This window comes from Aotus nancymaae, unplaced genomic scaffold, assembly GCF_030222135.1.
Source record: "Aotus nancymaae isolate 86718 unplaced genomic scaffold, 86718_ANA_hifiasm-v0.15.2.pri h1tg000025l, whole genome shotgun sequence".
In the NCBI taxonomy this organism is placed as follows: Eukaryota; Metazoa; Chordata; class Mammalia; order Primates; family Aotidae; genus Aotus; species Aotus nancymaae.
In genome coordinates, this window is record NW_026988438.1 from 22,417,802 (window position 1) to 22,435,750 (window position 17,949).

Sequence of the window (17,949 nt, forward strand, 5' to 3'; positions counted from 1 at the left end):
ATTGCAATATACAAGAAGCTGTGTGGGTAAAGAGACTGGGACTTATATAATCTTTCCGGGACTTTCCAAGGTATTTCATGTTCTGAGAAAATTGCTGTGCCCAGGGAGTGAGATAAAGAAACTGCCAGGATTTGCCATCAAGGGTTGTCCGCTGAAACTTTAGGCAGAAAATGTTGCTAAATTTCCAAGCCTTTAGAGCCTTTGGACACTGGCTTGATTTCAGCTTCAGAATCAGCAGTTGGGAAAGCTAAATGAATATCTTAAGGAAATCAGAAACTGAGTTAGGTAACAACTCATGGTAATGGCTTTTTGTCTAATCTCACCTATACCCCATCTCTCACCTTCATTTCACATCATAATAACTTGCTATCAATATTGACTGGCACTAGAACTATACCAAATATGAATTTTATGTTTCTCTACTACAGTCTTTGGTAAAGCTTCCTAATATTTCTTATTCCAATAATTATCAGGCCAATTATAATGGCAACATTTAAACATTGTTTCAGGATAAGTTTGAAGGAAATGTAACATTTAGTGAAGTCATGTTCAACTATCCTACCCGACCAAATGTGCCAGTGCTTCAGGGGCTGAGCCTGGAGGTGAAGAAGGGCCAGACGCTGGCCCTGGTGGGCAGCAGTGGCTGTGGGAAGAGCACGGTGGTCCAGCTCCTGGAGCGGTTCTACGACCCCTTGGCGGGGACAGTGGTGAGCACACTTCCTTAGTGACTTGATTGAAGGCTGTATCTTAAGTGGCCCAACCAATATTGTCATAATGGAAAATATTGGATGAACGTAGACCCAGAATCCTGTTTGATAAAATGACCACATTCTATAAACCCCGAACTGGCACCGTATTTGAGAAATACATGGGGACCATAGGACAGAACACCGGAATTCAGTCTAGCTCAGAAAATACTGAATATAAAATTAACTTTTACCCTGTTATGGGCTTTTCCAGCCAGCCTGATTTTCCTAAGCAAGTATTGACTTACTGGCTTATAAAAGTGAACCACAAACTCCTGTCCAAATTCGAAGTCGACTTCCAAAAACAGGCTGCTGCCTGCTTATTGCCCCCTATTGCCTTCAGTTTTGCCGCCTTCTCTTACCTTGGATTCTAGGCTCTTGAACTTTGACTTTGATCCTCAACCTCCGGCCCTTTCATATTTGGCTTTTGTCATTGATTTTCTGGCATGTAGTTTCCTGGCTGTCTTCCTTGAGTGAAGACCAACTCTTACCAATAACGCTCGTATCTGCCATCACCTTGGGATGGGACCCGTGACAGAGCCTTGGGAGCCTGTTCCCATTAGACAGTCACCAAAGTGTTAAACTTTGTTTAAGTTGTTTTATTAATAGTTGTTAAGCCTAAATCAGCCTCGTTAAGCCTGATTTCGTTGTTTTTTCCTGGAAATCTTATGCTTTGCTATTATAACTATTCTGCAGGTAACACAGGCAAACCAGCTCACCAAAACTCTGTAAATATGATGTGCTGATACTATGGTGGGAATTTTATTCTTTATTGAGGTCAAGACTAGCTGGGCTTGTGTCTCTTCCTTTGCCTGTAACCTTTACCTTACAGAAGGCTGTACTTTCAACTACAACACTGACCTGGGAGCACCATACCTCCTGCCTATAGCAAGTAAAACAAAAACAAAACCATCACTGCCAGCAAAAATAATTCTCCCAAAGACACTGCCCTTTGTAACTTGTTCATTGTCCGTTGGATTCTTGTCGTTGGTGCTGTCAGAAAAAGAGAAGTGGGGGAAAGTTAAGGCTAGTTGTTTTCAGGGAAAAGAAACGTAGAGGTAGGACCAGAGTCAACCAACTTTTCGCATCTGGGGGCCGTGCTTCTGATCAGCTTTTTCACTGGTGTGCATGGGGAATCAAGTTGAAGGGTTAGGATTATTTTGGAGACAGCAGACCTGAGTGGGACTCCTTGATGCAGACTTCTTTAAGGCAGAGTAGGACACAGGTGGCTGGAAGAGGGCAGACAAAGACAAAGAGAAGTGTGTAAAAAGAGGGTCAAATGTGCTACCATTTTGCCAGTTAGACCAAGGTAGGGATGGCTTAATCACCGTAAAAGTCATCATGTTGGCCATGCTGGTCTTCAACAATATATGTCTTGGAAGGTTGATGTTTTGATGCTGCTGATGCCCTCATGCAACAGTCCTCCAAATGCATAATCTAGTAACTTTTTAGTTTTCTTCTTTTTTAAACCCTTCTTATAGTTTGTGGACTTTGGTTTTCAGCTTCTCGATGGTCAAGAAGCAAAGAAACTCAATGTCCAGTGGCTCAGAGCCCAACTCGGAATCGTGTCTCAGGAGCCCATCCTATTTGACTGCAGCATTGCTGAGAATATTGCCTATGGAGACAACAGCCGGGTGGTGTCGCAGGATGAAATTGTGAGTGCAGCCAAAGCTGCCAACATACATCATTTCATCGAGACGTTGCCCCATGTAAGTTAACGGGTAATTTCTTAGCTGAAATCAGGAGACCACGTTTTATACCCCAAACAATTACCAGAATTATGCCAACAAAATCTTGTAACAAAATGTGTTGATTTACTAACATTAACAACCTTGGACAAGGCACTTAACTTCAGGATACCAAACTTCTTATTTGTAAGTGGGAGTACATCATGCCCACCTCATACAAATGAGTGGGAAGTTCCAGACCACCATACTTCAGGTTGTAGACTGGTAGTTGAGGGCTGCATCCAGACTGCAGTCATGTTTGGTTTAGCTCTATGGTACTTTTGAAGCAATTAAAGTTTTTATTTTGAGATAAGTATAGATTCACATGTAGTTGTAAGGAATACAGAGATCTTATGTACCTTTTACCTAGTTTCTGCCAATGGCAATATCTTGCAAAACTAGTATACAGTATCACAAGCAAGATATTGATATTGATACACTCCAACTGATCTTACTCAGACTTCCCTAGTTTTACTCGTATTCATTTGCAGCTGTATTGCAGATGTGGATTCATAGATCCACCAGTTAAGACACAGAACATTCCCATCCCCATAAAGATCCCTCATGTAGTCCTTTTAGAGCCATACATACATTCCTTCCTCCCACCCTTACTGCTCCCAAACTCTGGCAATCACTAATCTGTTTGTATAATTTCATATTTTAAAAATGTTTTATAATACATACAGTATGTCAACTTTTGGGATTATCTTTTGTCATCCAGCTAATTCCCTGAAGTTGTGTGTATTCATAGGTCATTGCTTTTTATTACTGAGTAGTATTCCACAGTATAGATGTACCACAGTTTAACCATTCACCTGTTGAGGGATATCTGGGTTATTTCCTGTTTCTGGCTATTGCAAATAAAGCTGCTATAAATACTTGTATTCAGGTTTTTGTATGGACCCAAGTTTTTATTTCCTTGGGATAAACACCCAGGAGTGGAATTGTGGAGCAGTATGACAATTTCATGTTTAGTTTATAAGCCACTGCTAAACTGCTTTCCAGAGTGGCTATCCCATTTTACATTCCTACCAGCGATGAATGAGTGATGTAGTTTCTCTGAATCTTTACCAACATTTACTGTTGTCATTAGTTTTTGTTTTTATCATTCTGATAGGAGTGTAGTGATACATCACTATGGCTGTAATATGCATTTCCCAATGACAAATGATGATGAACGTAGTTTTTTGTATGCTTGTTTGCCATCCATCGATTCTCCTTGGTGAAATGTCTCCATGTTGTTTGCTCATATTCTAACTGGATTTTTTTCTTTTACTGCTGAGTTTTGGGAAGTTTTTTTTTTTAATGTATTGTAATTACTGTTGGATATGTAGTTTGTAAATGTTTTTCCCCAGTCTGTAGCTTGTTTATTCATCCTGTAAGAGAGTCTTTTGCAGAGCAAAGGTTTTAATTTTGACAAGGTCCAATTTATGAATTTTTCCTTTTATGGGTCATGCTTTCAGTGTCAAGTCTAAGAACTTGTTGCCTAGCCCTAGGCCCAAAAGATTTTCTCCATTTTTTTTTTCTAAAAGTTTTATAGCTTTACATTTTAAACTTCAGTCCATGATCCATTCTGAGTCCACTTTAAACGTATGTAGTCCTAGAAGGATGGTTGAGATCCCTAAAAGTGATGGTAGGGATAATTCATTTTATGGCACTCTCCCAACATTTGAAGTTCCACTGGGTTAAACTGAACTAGAGCTTAATTATTTTTGCTTTTATATTTTGCTATAGTTAGAAATCACTCATACTGACAAATAAAATTTTAAAAACCTTTCATGTTGGTTAGCCTTACCAACCTTTAATGTATAGGCATTGACCTGAATCAAATATTGGATTTGACTGTAAATAAAAAAACTTGGGCCAGGCGCGGTGGCTCAAGCCTGTAATCCCAGCACTTTGGGAGGCCGAGGCGGGTGGACCACGAGGTCAAGAGATCGAGACCATCCTGGTCAACATGGTGAAACCCCGTCTCTACTAATACAAAAAATTAGCTGGGCATGGTGGCGCGTGCCTGTAGTCCCAGCTACTCAGGAGGCTGAGGCAGGAGAATTGCCTGATCCCAGGAGGCGGAGGTTGTGGTGAGCTGAGATCGCGCCATTGCACTCCAGCCTGGGTAACAAGAGCGAAACTCCATCTCAAAAAAAAAAAAAAAAACTTAACAGCTTCAGCTCTTAATATAAATGATGACTAGACTTTAGGAAATTAATTCACATGATATACATCACTACATAAACCCTGCAAACAGAACTGCCTCACTTTACATCTCTATTCATATATTGTTTCTCAGCCTAGAATGCTGTCTCAAAATCTAGCTTCCCAAACTTCTCTAAAAAGGTTTATTTCCCCTTTTTTTCCTCCTCCTACCCTGTCCCCACAACAATTTCTATCTCCTTCTTCTGATCTTTCATAGCATGCTGTGTACACTACTACAGTCATGTGCTACATAACAACGTACTGGTCAGTGACGGACTGGATATACCACAGTGGTTCCCATAAGAGTATAATGGAGCTGAAAAATTCCTATTGCCTAGTGACACAGCTGTCACAATGTCATAGTGCAACACAATGCTGGCATAACAAACCTGTGCTGCCAGTTGTGTAAGAGTATAGCACATACTACTGTGTACAATGCATAATACTTGATAATGACAACAAATGACTTACTGGTTCATATATCTGTTATACCATTTGTTGTTTTCTTAGTGTATGTAGATTCCCCCTATTTTAAAGAAAGTTATTATAAGATAGCCCCAGTCAGGTCCTTCAGGAGATGTTTCAGAAGGCAGGCATTACTATTGTAGAAGATGACAGCTCTGTGTGTATTTTTGCTCCTGAAGACCTTCCAGTGGGAAAAAATATGGAGGTGGAAGACAGTGATATTGTCTTGATCCTGTGTAGACCTAGGCTTATGTGTGTTTGTATTTTAGTTTATAACAGAAATGTGACGAGTCAAAAATAAAAATAATTTTTTTTGAGACGTCTGCTCTGCTACCTAGGCTGGAGTGCAGTGGCATGATCATGGCTCACCACAACCTCTTCTTCCTGGGCTCAAGCGATCTTTCCACCTCAGCCTCCTGAGTAGCTGGGACAGGTACCTGGCACCTCATCCAGCTAATTTTTTGTATTTTTGGTAGAGATGGGGTTTCACCACGTTGCCCAGGCTGGTCTTGAACTCCTGACTTCAAGTGAGTCACTCGCCTCAGCCTCCCAAAGTGATGGATTACAGGTGTGAATCACTGTGCCCAGCCATAAAAAATTTTAAACTGAAAACTTATGTAAGGATATAAAGGTAGAAAGTATCTTTGTAAAGCTGTGCAATCAATGTGTTTTTTAAGCTAAGTGTTATTACAAAAGAGTCCAAAACTTCAACTAATTTAGAAGTTCATGCCTGTAGTCTTAGCACTTTGGGAGGTGGAGATGAGAGGATTACTTGAGGCCAGGAGTTTAAGGCCAGGCTTGGCAATATAGGGAGACCTAGTTTCTATAAAAACAGAAACAAATTGGCCAGGCTTGGTGACATGCTCTTGTAGTCCCAGCTACTTGAGAGGGATTGCCTGAGCCCACGAGTCCGAGGTTGCAGTGAGCTATGATCACACCACGGCACTCCAGCCTGGTGAAAGAGCGATACCCTATCTCTAATATAATAATAATAATAATAATAATAATAATAACAACATCTATAAAGTCAAAAAGTCAAAGCAAGCTAAGGTTATTGTTAAAAGTTGAAAAATGTAGCGTAGCCTAAGTGTACAGTGTTCATAAAGTCTATAGTAGTATACAGTAATATCTTAGGCCTTCACATTCTTATTGCCTCACCCAGGCAACTTCTAGTCCTCCGTTCATGGTAAGTGCCCTATACAGGTGTACCATTTTTAATCTTTTATACTGTATTTTTACTGTTCCTTTTCTGTGTTTAGAAACACACATACTTACCATTGTGTTACAACTGTATTCAGTACAGTAACATGCTGTATAGGTTTGTAGCTTAGAAGAAATGGACCATAGCATGTAGCCTAAGGGTATAGTATGCGACACCATGTAGGTTTGTATAAGCACTGTATAATGTTTGCACAACTATAGCATTGCCTAATAATGCAGTTTTCAGAACACAGTCATTAAGTAATGCAGCACCGTAGTTTGGTCCTTACTTGACCTTACATTGAATGATTTATATGTAGTGTTTTTCTCTGTAGATTATAAAGTCCTTTAGGCAGGAACAAAGCTCAATTCATTTTCATATTTCTCACAGTTCTAGGCATAGCATATGTGTAGTAAATATTCAAGGGAATACATAAATCTGAAAGAATAAATTAGCATCTACATGGATCATATGAACATTTGAAATTTTAAAAAAGACTTGAAAAGTATTTGCATTTAACCTTTATAGGACTCCAGTGACACCAGATCAACTGGCATTATGATAATAGTAGGAACTTGAGAATTTGCTCAACTTTCTACTGTAGAATACCATTGAGAATTAGAGTCACTAGTTTTCTAGTTTGATTTTGAAAATAAACACTCAAGTTGAAAAAATGTTATAGAAACTGTTATTGACTCTAAATGTTTTTCTTGTAAAAAGAACTGACAACTGTTAAGCAACAGTTCATTCGACATCTTTATAATTTTGTTGACTTGCAGAAATATAAAACAAGAGTGGGAGATAAGGGAACTCAGCTCTCAGGAGGTCAGAAACAGAGGATTGCTATTGCCCGAGCTCTCATCAGACAACCTCAAATCCTCCTGTTGGATGAAGCTACGTCGGCTCTGGATACTGAAAGTGAAAAGGTGTGTGTGGCCTCCCAGCTTACATCAAATTTAATTTATGAAATAGAAGGGATTTTGCTGTTGACTATGAAAAAAAAAAAAAAAAAAAGAAAACATGAGCCCAGGGGGAAGTAATAGAATATTTTATTCCAAATTTTCTAAAATTGTTATATATTTTATAAACAAAGTAAAACATTCAAAAGAAAAAAAGCACAAATTACATTTTTTAAACACATTAATGAAAAACCGGAAAATACTCAAAAGGGAACTAGTTAAATAAGAAGATTAGAAAATTTAAATACTTGCGAAGGCTTTTTTACATCATGGGAACCCATTTGTGTTATATTTAAAAAGTATAACTATGTAGATAATAATGTTGATTTTACAAAATACACATGCATAAAGTTCAAAGATTCAAAGAGATTAGAAATTAAAAGTTGATTAGAAAGATAACATTTTCAAATTTCCTTAAATATTTAAAACTCATTTATACAATTTTTGGAATAAGGTATCTGTTTGATTATCAATAGGTTGTCCAAGAAGCCCTGGACAAAGCCAGAGAAGGCCGCACCTGCATTGTGATTGCTCACCGCCTGTCCACCATCCAGAATGCAGACTTAATAGTGGTGTTTCAGAACGGCAGAGTCAAGGAGCATGGCACGCATCAGCAGCTGCTGGCACAGAAAGGCATCTATTTTTCAATGGTCAGTGTCCAGGCTGGGACACAGAACTTATGAACTTTTGCTACAGAATATTTTTAAAATAAATTCAAATTATTCTACAATTTTATCTGACTTGTAAAAGAAGTTTCTGGTTTGTCATCATAAAACGTAGGTAAATCGCATTCTAGATCAATTTAGAAGATCCAATTTGGTGTTTATTACAGCATTTGAAATTTGAGAGTTAGACGTGACACCTGTCTTGATGAACTATTAAAACAGCAGGCTGGCTCTCCTTAAGTTATTAGAAACATCCAGAAAAAGAACAAAATTCAAGATAAGTATAGGTGTAGAAATATAGAAGACATAGAGAAATGGTCTTATGGTCCTGAATGGTTTGGATAGACAGGATAGTTTCGGAATAATTTTCCCAAGTACAAAAGAAAAATAAGTTGTTCAATAACCTAATCTGTCAGTAATTTTTGAAATCATTCTATTGTGGAATCAAAATTTTTAAAATGAATTCCCAGCTTTATCATCCAAGACCAAGGGAGAATGAAATTGCCCCTACTCAGCTAACTCTGCAAGCACATATCCATTCCATAAAGCAAGAAAGAGCCCTATCATTAAGTACTTTTTAGTTTTAAACTCGTTGATATAAAATGTACATTTATCAATATAATTTGAAAAATCAAACATCAATAATACATAGTGAGTTTCTATAGCAACTGCCTTCTCTTTTATAACGTACTACTTTTCCCAGAAAATTAATCCTTTTTTCCTACAAGGAAAGATATATTTAGATGGAAAGTCAAAAATATTCTAGGCAACCCCTGGAAACTAACCACACTGAAATGTTTCCATAATTTTCCCTTTGTTTTCTCCATTATTTTCTGCAACTAATTAGTTCTTAGTGCTGTATCAGGTTGTTAAAGTCAGTAAATTATCCAAGACAAGTTCTTTTTCTTTTTATTTTTAACTATTATTATACTTCTGGGGTACATGTGCAGAACGTGTACATTTGTTATGTAGTTATACACGTGCCATGGTGGTTTGCTGCATCCATCACCCTGTCATCTACATTAGGTATTTCTCCTAATGCTATCCCTCCCTTAGCCCCCAACCCAGCAACAGGCCCTGTGTGTAGTGTACCCCTCCCTGTGTCCATGTGTTCTCATTGTTCAACACCCACTTATGAGTGAGAACATGTGTTGTTTGGTTTTCTGTTACTGTGTTAGTTTGCTGAGAATGATGGTTTCCAGCTTCACCCATGTTCCTGCAAAGGACATGCACTCCATCTGCGGAGCTTATAGCTTGCAGTGAATGCCAAGAATGAAGTACTCAGACAGCTCCAGCTGAGCGGGGCTAGGGAGTAGCTCTTCTGAGAGAGTCCACCCTAGCATCCATCTACCAAGTATTTATTGAAAGGGCTTGTATTAACTACAAACATCCACTAGATGGTCATTTGAGGTAGGTTCCTGAGGCACCTGTGACCTTGTACACACTCAAACTGCATTCTCAGGAGGCTGTTTTCAGCGTTCCTTATCACACCACACACTCTACTCCCTGTCCTGTTTTCAGGGCCAAGGAGTTTCATTCCCATGCACAAATAACATACACACAGTGCCTCAGTGTGTTTCCATGCCCGACTTCAAATGCCATGTACATAAGCTTGAATATGTTGCCATGTGCCCCCTTCATCTCCCCCTTCTTTAATTCTTAGAGCATGCTGGTCATCCCATGCAAGGTAGCTTCTATTGTTCTTCCTTGGTCGTAGATGTGACAGGTGGCAGCACAGAGCCATCTGCAGATGCCTAGCAGACAGATACAAAAAAGAGTAAGTATCATGGCCATCACCCAGGTATGTTTAATCCAGACAACCAGGTGTTGGGGTTGAACCCTTAAAAGCCTCCTTGTAATCTGTGAAGGGTACTTGTTTATAATTGCTGCGACCATCCTTCAAGTTGTTTCTTTAGTTTACATTCAAGAGTGGAAATTTGAGAGGCAAATGGTCATGACAAGCTTCTTGCAGATGTGCTTTTCTAAATAACTGCAAGATGGAATCTCCTTCCCAATTCTAGGGCAAATTTACAAGCAGCCACAATTCTGCATGCTGTTTTAAAATCATGATATAGATTATACTTAACTGTGTAACGTTTGTATGAGACAAGCATGTAGCATAGTAGCTACTGGAAGATACCTTAATATTATAAAAGGATTGATTCTGCTCTATGTTAGGAACACCTTGCCCAAACAGAAGTATATAAGGGTGTGCAATACAAATCAGGATTATATGAGTAACATTACTGTGCAAAAGAGAGGGTATAGTTGCCACCACTAGTAATGTACTCACCATGTGAAAGAACCCTTTCAAGGAAAGGAAGACCTAGTCTCCAAATTTGAGTATGAGGAGGGCTTAAAATTTGTTTCCCTTTTAGTTGTAATATTAATCCTGAAAATCCACACTCTGACCAGGTGACAGAACTATTGGAAGGACTCCTAAATCCAATATTCTGATTTGCAGACATAAGATAATCATGGGGGCCCCAATCAAGTAAAGTGACATTTTCAAACAGAGGCCCTTGATGTGGTCCAGGTTGTCTGCACAGAGACCACTGGACAGCGTCAAACTTACATCACCAGCCCCTACTCGGACAGTATATAGGAAGATCAGGTACTTGCGTAACTTCATTAGACACCTGAGTAAGATTAGTAGTAACAGCAGAAATAAAGGTCGAGTTTGCAAGCTTAGCATCCCTTTTGGGATGATATTAATGATACTCCTGAGGAATAAGAATAACACACTTGTGTGCTATTGTGGAAAAACAAAGACAGGAATTACTAGACAATAAAGTTAAGGAGTAATTAGGTTTAATCCATTTCAGATTTTTAGTTAAAGGGTAAGACAGGGGCATCCATTGACCTTCTGCCCAAGAAGTATCATTAGATGACAAAGATCAGCATCCCACCATGTAGTAACATTAAAAACGGGGGTTTAGAACATGACTCCAGTAAACATGTTCTTAAGCTGATCTCACTTGCCAAAGAACAAGAACTACCAGCCACCCTAACATCCATGGCTGTCTTACTTTCTCAGACATTTCCCCAGTTACCACCAGATACATAAGAAACCGATTCTCTGCAGTTGCAGGGGCTTCCATGGCAGTAAGCTGGATGGTTGCATGTTAATTCAACCTCTTTAGCTGTCCTCAAGTAATGTCAGGCACCCTCCAAGTCATCACCGTCATTGCTGGTCAATTCTCCAACAACAGGTCCTGTTCTCAAGGAGAGAGGCCCATGTTCCCCCTTTTTTGTTTATTAAAATACACTTTAGGAGTTTAATGAGCTCATTTAACAATGGCCTAACCGGTTGAGTTATAGGGGATGCCAGTTTTGTATTGTATGTATAAAAGTTGCAATGCATATGCAAATCAACAACTAAGATAGTAAGGTCCATTATCAGTTTTTATAGTTTGTGGAAGGCCTAAAGTCATAATAGATTTAAACAAATGAGTAATTGCATCTTTAGTTTCTTCTCCAGTCCTGGAGCAGCATGTATCAAGACCATAGAAGTGTCCATGGTAACGTGGAGAAATTTAAAACATCAAATGGGTGGATACTGAGTAACATCAGTTTCCCAGATAGTATTAGGCACCAAATCTTGTGGATTGGCACTAAACTTTAAGGAAAAAGGAGAGAGAGAATGCCATTGGCAATCAGGACAAGTTTTAATATTTACGTGAGCTTAAGCAAGTGTCAAATGAAACTGTTGTTTAAGACTGCGGGCATTCTGATGAAAAAGGCATGATGATCAGCTTGAGCTCGCAAAAAGCAAAAAGTCTGCAAACCACATTTGTGGTCATACCAGAGCATCAGCTCGAGCGTTCCCTTCTGATAAGGGACCAGGTAACCTAGAATGAGAGCGAATATGGGTAATGTAAAGAAGGTGATGACAGGCACAGAGGAGCTTTTGCACAGTAAGAAACAAAGCTAGTAGACTCATTAGTAATGCCCTTTACATGTGCAAGATTTAAGTGAGTAATACTATACACTGCATAAGCAGAATCACTGACTATATTTACGTCTTGGTGAGGAAAAGTTTGTAAGGCCAATATCAGGACACCTAACTCCACCGTTGCATAGTTTTAAAATGTTCCTGGATTTGTGTTGCCAGTTTTGCGTGGCATCTTGCCACACTATAGCTGCTCTTCCAGGTTTTTCTGAACTATCTGTAAAGACAGTAGTGGTGTGAAGCAAGGGCTCAGAGACAGCAATAGACACAAATTTAACAGGCACAGTTTGTAATAAGTTCAGGAGCTTAGAGGCTGGTAAATGGAAGCTGATATTACCAATAAAGTCAGCCATTGCTACTTGCCAATCAAGATCACAAGCTAGGAGAGTATGAAATTGTTCCTTACTTAAAGTAAGGAACGTAGGAATAGAGCAGCAGGGTCATATTCTGACAACTGGATGCAATGTTGACGTTCCTTTATGAGAAGAGAAGCTATTAAGTCTGTGGCCTTTTGCAAATGTTTAGAGAGATTACGAGACAGGTACATAACATACAAAGTACAGAAATGGCAAAAGATAAAGCCTACCTGTTAAACTAAGGCATGGAAGGGATGGATATCTTAAGTGATTTTTACTATATTTTCTGGTCTTGAAAGTTACTAGAATGTGACTGCAAGTCACCAGGATAATAAACGTGCACTGAGTTAGCTTGAGTGTGTAAAAATTAGAGGAAAAAAAACCTTTAATAAAATTTTTTTAAACCTTTTTTTATTACAACAAAAAATTGTTAATTTACAAAACATCGGTAAAGTTGTCCAGGCTAGTCTGGAGAGCTCAAACTCCTGGAATCAAGCAGTTCTCCCACTTTATCCTCCCAAAGGCTGGAGCCATTGCACCCAGCTGCACCTTAATTTTTTTATACCTTTTATAGTAAATAGCAGATTTCAGCAAAAGAAAAAAAAAAACCCTTTAAATGTCCTTAGGTGCTGGCCATTTTCTTGCATTAGCCATCAGCTGGAATGTCTTAGAAGTGAGCTTGGGAAAGCAGGGCTATGGTCAGTTTCTTCCCATCTGGTCCGGGCTCGTTAGGCAGCCTCTCTTTCTAACAGCCTGCCACCTGTTGCTACTCTTAACCCGAGAGGAAGGAAGGAAGATTACAAGTGGCAGCAAGAGGCCAGAAAATGACCAGGTGGTAAAGTGCGTGTATAAACGTGGAGGCAGGAGGCAAGAGAGTAACAGGCTGGGAGAAGACCACTCCTCTCATCCTCCAGAACGCCTATGCGGGGAGCCAATGCTGTTAGGTAAGGTACTGAAAATACATGGTTTTTTTCTTTAAATTATTTTTACCACCCCCAAGCAGAGAGCTCCAGGGGAGGAGCAGACATGCAGCACAGGGTCTGCTTTGAAGTTTCCCAGCCACAGTGTTTTTAAACATTTTATTAAAAAGCAAACAAACTATTCCTTACTGCTGTGTCTATCTTCTGAAGATGACAGCAGCTGGCAAAGCTTGCCTGCCACAGCCTAGTTAGCATTTAACATACGGCTACGGGAGAGCACCCCTTGTTAGCAGGCCTCTCCCCCAGAGCTCTGTACCCTAGGCTGCTCCGCACCCCTCTGCCCACCTTAGGCTAGTAAGGTCGGGGTGCACATGGACTGTTTCTTAGCCCTTTCCCCAGGGGGCCAGGGAAGACAAGGAATTGCTTGTCAACTGAGACATGTGAGGGGTGGCAGGAAAGGGCAGGAGGAAAAGCAGCAGCACAGCAAGCAGAGGCCATTTCTGGGCACAGTTACTAAGGCACGTGACCTGGTGAGGATTCTCAGGACCGGCTGAAGCTGCCTGCAGCCATCTGGGGACTCATTTTGTGCCTCTTGGCCTCCCCTCCATTACCACAAACCCAGAAAGCGGCAACCTGCCCAGACTGCCAGTGACTAAATGGGCACTCCATGGCATCTTAGCAGCTCTCCTGCCCCAGGCCTCTGTGGGCAGCAAGAAATCCAGAGCTTTCTGTGATAAAACGCGGGAGGCAGCTTGCAACTTTCCTTTATACTCTACGGAAACAGAAAAAAGACAAGTCCAGAAAGGCCGATGCTGGAAAGTAAGAACTTGGCATATTAGGAAGACAATCGTATCAGCCACTTTCCTTCCCTCCTGGAGGCACCGCTCCGGCAGGGAAGTTTGTTAAGGAAATACATTTACCCGAACATATAGATGTTTGCTGACCAGGGGTCTTATCCAAGGTCCATCCCTTGGGCAGCCCCAATCTCCTCAAGGGGGATGGGAGGCGCTGTTGGCTGGATGGGGCCAACAGAAATAAGTCCCTTTAAGGGGAGAGGAAAAGAAGGCAATAGCTTTTCTACTGGAGGAGGAACAGGCTCCAGTCCATCGTTATACTCACTAGAAAAAAATCTTTTCCTTATTCCCTATGAAAGGGAATGAAGCTGGGAGAGAAGTCTCTTCCTGCTGTTCTAGTTCCTGTTTTTCTTTCTCCTTTAAACTTCCTGAATTCCCTTCAGGTGGAGAAGATGGGTGGTCTGACTCAGCACATTCTGGCAGATAAAGAGGATACAATGCAGAGCGTACCAGCGCCCAGGTGGTCAAAATAGTAACATTAGTAAAATGACCTTGCTCATATCCTCTTTTCACGCAGCGACCTACCTGCTCCCGTAACTCTAAATCTAAGGTTCCTTGATCAGGAAACCAAAGGCTTTCCTACTGAATTAAGAGCATAAGCTTGTGCGGAGCTCCAGGCTCTACAGTCACTGGACAGCCTGAAGTAGCTGTTGCACTGTTTTAAAAAATACTTTCAGCTGTTGGGTCATTTCTTGACTCATGATAACCTAACCCCTGATATTTTACACATGCATCCCATCTTCCTGATGGGAGTTGGGACTGTCCCTTGCCGGGATTCCCCAAAAATTGATGCGCTCTTCTCCTTCATGTGTAAATTCAAGGTGATCATGTAGGGGCAACAGTTGCAGAGCTTATAGCTTGAACTGAAAGCCAAGAATGAAGTACTCAGACAATTCCTGCTGAGCAGGGCTAGGGGTTAGCTCTTCTGAGAGAGTTTGCCCCAGCATCCATCCACCAAGTATTTATTGAAAGGGCTTGTATTAACTACAAACATCCACTAGATGGTCATTTGAAGTGGGTTGCTGAGGCACCTGTGACCTTGTACACACTCAAACTGCATCCTCAGGAGTGTGTGCACACCACACACTCTACTCCCTGTCTGTTTTCAGGGTCAAGGAGTTTCATTCCCATGCACAAATAACATACACAGTGCCTCAGTATTTTTCTATACCCTGACCTCAAATGCCATGTACATAAGCTTAAATATGTTGCCATGCACCCCCTACACTCATCCTTTTTTATGACTGCATAGTATTCCATGGTGTATATGTGCCACATTTCCTTTATCCAGTCTAACCATGGATGGGCAATTGAGTTGATTCTGAGTCTTTGCTATTGTGAACAGTGGTGCAATAAACATACATGTGCATGTGTCTTTATGATAGAATGATTTATAATCCTTTGGGTATATACCCAGTAATGGGATTGCTGGGTCAAATGGTATTTTTGGTTCTAGATCCTTGAGGAATTGCTACACTGTCTTTCACAATGGTTGAACTAATTTAGTCCCACCAACAGTGTAAAAGTGTTCCTATGTCTCCACAGCCTCTCCAGCATCTGTTGTTTCCTTAATTTTTAATGATTGTCATTCTAACTGGTGTGAGATGGTAGCTCATTGTGGTTTTGATTTGCATTTCTCTAATGACCAATGATGATGAGCTTTCTAAATATATATTTGTCGGCTGCATAAATGTCTCCTTTTGAGAAGTGTCTGTTCATATCCTTCACCCACTTTTTGATGGAGTTGTTTGTGTTTATTCTTGTAAATTTGTTTAAGATCTTTGTAGATTCTAGATATTAGTCCTTTGTCAGATTGATAGATTGCAAACATTTTCTTACATTCTGTAGTTGCCTGTTCAATCTAATAATAGTTTCTTTACTGTGCAGAAGCTCTTTAATTAGATCCCATTTGTCTATTTTGGCTTTTGTTGCCAATGCTTTTGGTGTTTTAGTCATGAAGTGCTTACCTATGCCTATGTCCTGACTGGTATTGCCTAGGTTTTCTTCTAGAGTTTTTATGGTTTTAGGTCTCATGTTTAAATCTTTAATCCATCTTGAGTTTTTTTTTGTATAACATGTAAGGAAGGGGGTCCCATTTCAACTTTGTGCATATGGCTAGCCAGTTTTCCCAACACCATTTATTAAATAGGGAATCTTTTCCCCATTGCTTGTTTTTGTCAGGTTTGACAAAGATCAGATAGTTGTAGATGTTTGGCATTACTTCTGAGGCCTCTATTCTGTTCCATTGGTCTATGTCTCTATTTTGGTACTAGTACCATGCTGTTTTGATTACTGTAGTGCTGTTAATTTGAAGTCAGGTAGTATGATGCCTCCAGTTTTTTATTTTTTTCTCTTAGGATTGCTTGGCTATGTGAGCTATTTTTTGGTTTCATATAAAATTTAAGGTGTTTTGTTTCTCAATTCTGTGAAGAAAGTCAATGGTAGCTTGATGGGGATAACATTGAATCTATCATGATATTGATTCTTCCTAACCATTCGCATGGAATGTTTTTCCATTTGTTTGAGTCCTCTCTTACTTCATTTAGTAGTGGTTTGTAGTTCTCCTTGAAGAGGTCCGTTCTATCCCTTGTTAGTTGTATTCCTAGGTATTTTATTCTCTTCGTAGCAATTGTGAATGGAAGTTCATGCATGACTTCGCTCTTTGTCTGATGTTGGTATATAGGAGTGCTTGAGATTTTTGCACATTGATTTTGTATCCTGAGCTTTGAAGAAGTTCCTTATCAGCTTAAGGAGTTTTGGGGCTGAGATGATGGGGTCTCCTAAATATACAATTATGTCATCTGCAAATAAAGACAATTTGACTTCCTCTTTTAATTGAATATCGTTTATGCCTTTTTCTTGCGATTGCCCTGGCCAGAACTTCCAATTCTTTGTTGAATATAAGTCTTGAGAGGGGGCATCCTTGTCTTGTGCCAGTTTTCAAAGGGAATGCTTCCAGTTTTTGCCCATTCAGTATGGTATTGGCTGTGGGTTTGTCATAAATAGCTCTTATTATTTTGAGATACGTTCCATCAGTACCTAGTTTATTGAGATTTTTTAGCATAAAAGGCTGTTGAATTTTGTCAAAGGCCTTCACTGCATCTATTGAGATAATCGTATGATTTTTGTCTTTGGTTCTGTTTATGTGATGGATTCTGTTTATTGATTGAGTATGTTGAACCAGCCTTGCATCCCAGAGATGAAGCTGACTTGATAGTGGTGGATAAACTTTTTGATGTGCTGTTGGATTTGGTTTACCAGTATTTTATTGAGGATTTTCATATTGATATTGGCCTGAAATTTTCTTTTTAGTTGTGTCTCTTCCAGGTTTTGGTATTAGGATGATGTTGGTCTCATAAAATGAGTCAGGGAGGATTCCCTCTTTTTCTATTGTTTGGAGTAGTTTCAGAAGGAATGGTACCAGCTCCTCTTTGTACCTCTGGTAGAAATTGCCTGTGAACCCGTCTGGTCCTGGATGTTTTTTGGTTGGTAGTCTATTAATTGCTGCCTAAACTTCAGACCTTGTTATTGGTCTATTCAGGGATTTGACTTCTTCCTAGTTTAGTCTGGGAAGGTTGTAACTGTCCAGGGATGTATCCATTTCTTCTAGATTTTCTGGTTTATTTGCATAGTTTATCATATTCTCTGATGGTAGTTTGTATTTCTGTGGAATCAGTGGTGATATCCCCTTTATAATTTTTTGTTGCATCTATTTGATTCTTCTTTCTTCTTTGTTAGTCTGGATAGGGGTCTATTTTGTTGATCTTTTCAAAAAACCAGCTCCTGGATTCATTGATTTTTTTTTAAAGGGTTTTTCATCTCTGTCTTCTTCATTTCTGCTCTGATTTTAGCTTTTGAATTTGTTTTTTCTTGCTCCTATAGTTCTTTTAATTGTAATGTTAGGGTGT

At 39.7% G+C, this 17,949-nt stretch overlaps 1 protein-coding gene across 1 annotated transcript in view; it reads left to right on the top strand.

The window, feature by feature from the left end:
* The window catches only part of ABCB4 (ATP binding cassette subfamily B member 4), a 70,864-nt gene extending 62,838 nt beyond the window's left edge, over positions 1-8,026 (top strand). Inside the window, exons 25-28 of the mRNA XM_012450873.3 lie at positions 510-707; positions 2,249-2,455; positions 7,115-7,261; positions 7,771-8,026. Of these exons, the coding sequence (XP_012306296.2) occupies positions 510-707; positions 2,249-2,455; positions 7,115-7,261; positions 7,771-7,977 (759 nt within the window). The 3' untranslated portion in view covers positions 7,978-8,026. The remainder of the gene's footprint in view (positions 1-509; positions 708-2,248; positions 2,456-7,114; positions 7,262-7,770) is intronic.
* The last annotated feature ends 9,923 nt before the right edge of the window (positions 8,027-17,949 follow it).